The sequence below is a fragment of the Mandrillus leucophaeus genome, unplaced genomic scaffold (assembly GCF_000951045.1).
Source record: "Mandrillus leucophaeus isolate KB7577 unplaced genomic scaffold, Mleu.le_1.0 Scaffold111, whole genome shotgun sequence".
Classification (NCBI taxonomy): Eukaryota; Metazoa; Chordata; class Mammalia; order Primates; family Cercopithecidae; genus Mandrillus; species Mandrillus leucophaeus.
In genome coordinates this window covers 4,243,572-4,245,993 of record NW_012099321.1, presented here as the reverse complement: position 1 = coordinate 4,245,993, position 2,422 = coordinate 4,243,572, and the positions used below count along the sequence as shown (strand labels likewise).

The following is a 2,422-nucleotide window of genomic DNA, read 5'->3' as shown; positions in this document are numbered from 1 at the left end:
ATTTTTAAACAGATGAATTTAATTTACTAATATATCTTATTTAACACAATATATCCAAAATATTATCATTATAACGTGATATTTTTTAAATAGTTATTTTACACTCTGTTTCCTATGTCTTTGAAATCCACTTGAAATAACACACACCCCAATATACTACTACACAACGATAATATCTTTTTTTTTTTTTTTTGAGGCAGTGTCTTGGTCTGTTGCCCAGACTGGAGTACAGTGGTGTGATCTCAGCTCACTGCAACCTCTGCCTCCCATGTCCAAGCGATTCTCCTACCTCAGCCTCCCAAGTAGCTGCAGTTACAGGCGCACCCACTAATTTTTGTATTTTTAGTAGAGACAGTTTCACTATGTTGGCCAGGCTTGTCTCAAACTCCCGACCTCAGGTGATCCGCCTACCTTGGCCTCCCAAAGTGTTGGGATTACAGGCATGAGCCACTGTGCCTGACCTGGGGTTTTTTATTTAAATTAAACTTAATTTAATTCAAAATTCAGTTCCTCAGTCACGCCAGCCACATTTCATGTGTTCAGTACATGCTACATGTAGGTAGTGGCCACTGTATTGGACAGATCAAGTCTGGATCTCCCTTGTGTTTTACCATGGCACACATCTAGTAAAAGCAAAGGTAGATGACAAAGGCCTTCACTTCACTTACCTTTGAGCAGCTGTTCCTTCCACCACTTTACATACATAAACCCCAGAACTCACATCGGGGAAATCTGGATAATGTATTTTCAATTCTTTACTAAGGCTAAGAGAAGTGAGAAGATTAGAAAACAATGAATTAGTCTTCTGAGCCCTGGTAAAAGCCTGAGACTCTTAGTAGGTACTCTGTTCTGCTCTAGGCTCACAAAGGCCAGGGAAGATTCCATCAAGCTAATCACAGTCATTCTCTTGGTTCGGGCTGAGCCTCTATCCCAAAGCCTAGAACCACTGGACATTATAAAATACAGCCACAATGAAATAAACTATGTATAGTTAGTGCTGACACAGGCAGAGGCAGATACATACGCTGAGACAGACAGGGCCTAGGGTCACAAGAGTACCTGGCTGTGGTCCAAGTGGCTCAGCTTTTCTGTTAAGACTGTGCAGCTATGGTTTTTGCCTCCGAAAAACAACCCAGACATATTCAAACACATGCTTACGGCATAGTGAGGGGCAGCATTTGCAGACCCAGATATTTCTTATTTGAAAACACCATTCCTGGAAAGGAAAGTTACGATGTGTTACAACAAAACCTCTTTCCTGTTACTGCAGCTTAACAGACACCCATGTCCCAGGATCTCTTTGCCATCATAGCTATCCTTTTAGGTTACCTGGATGAAACACAGGCTTCAGAGAACCTTTGTCATTAGCACTTTTACACTCCTCCCACCCACCTCCTGCCTCCAGCCCCTGGGTTTCATTTCCACATTAGCTCAATCCAAATATTTCTGGGTACAACTCATGCTTGGTTTGTGCCTAGTCCCCCAAACAGTGCTGCTCAAATCACCATTATAGGAGCTGCGTACAAGTGAGTGACCCAGTAGTCTACAGGATTCAAATGGCTGTCTCTGGGCCAGGCATGGTGGCTCACACCTGTAATCCCAGCATTTTGGGAAGCCAAGACAGGCGGATCACTGGAGGTCAGGAGTTCAAGACCAGCTTGGCCAACATAGTGAAACCCCATCTCTACTAAAAATACAAAAATTAGCTGGGTGTGGCAGTGGGTGCCTGTAGTCCCAGCTACTCGGGAGGCTGAGGCAGGAGAATTGCTTGAACCCAGGAGGCAGAGGTTGCAGTAAACCAAGATCGCGCCACTGCACTCCAACCTGGATGACAGGCAAAATTCTGTCTCAAACACAAAAACAAAAAAATTGCTGTCACCACAAAAGATTGAATGTTCCTGAAAAGCACGAGGAAACAAACAAAAACATCCCAACTTGCTTTACCTGTCAACTGGCGCTTATGGAATTCTTCCAAGAACGGCCTAACTCGATCTGAAGGAATTGCAAAGGAGATTCCTTCAGTCACTCTCAATGAATTGACGCCAACCACATCACCATCCTGGCAAGGGAGGGGACATCATTCAGTCATGAAGTTTTGCAGACTGACGAGTGCAAGACCAGAACATACAGAGGAAGGAGTGAAGCTAGTTACTTAGGGTAAGAAAACCGGGCAGAGAGGAACTTTGTACTTCTTCAAAAGAGAGCAACGGATGTTCCTTTATAGGGCAAAGGGCAACTGCACATGCACAGAAGTTACCTTTTTTTCATGGCCAAAGGATCAAGGATGCTGAGGATTTTTTAAAATCTGGAGCTCGGCCGGGCACGGTGGCTCACGCCTGTAATCCCAGCACTTTGGGAGGCCGAGATGGGCGGATCATGAGGTCAGGAGACCGAGACCATCCTGGCTAACACGGTGAAACCC

The 2,422-nt window shown here is 44.6% G+C and overlaps 1 protein-coding gene across 1 annotated transcript in view; it reads right to left on the bottom strand.

Moving 5' to 3' along the window:
- HTRA4 (HtrA serine peptidase 4) overlaps positions 1-2,422 on the bottom strand; it is a 25,259-nt gene that overhangs the window by 5,399 nt on the left and 17,438 nt on the right. The window contains exons 5-7 of the mRNA XM_011993591.1: positions 1,945-2,059; positions 1,159-1,216; positions 669-764 (exon numbers count right to left, since the gene is read on the bottom strand). Coding sequence (XP_011848981.1) covers positions 669-764; positions 1,159-1,216; positions 1,945-2,059 — 269 coding nt within the window. The remainder of the gene's footprint in view (positions 1-668; positions 765-1,158; positions 1,217-1,944; positions 2,060-2,422) is intronic.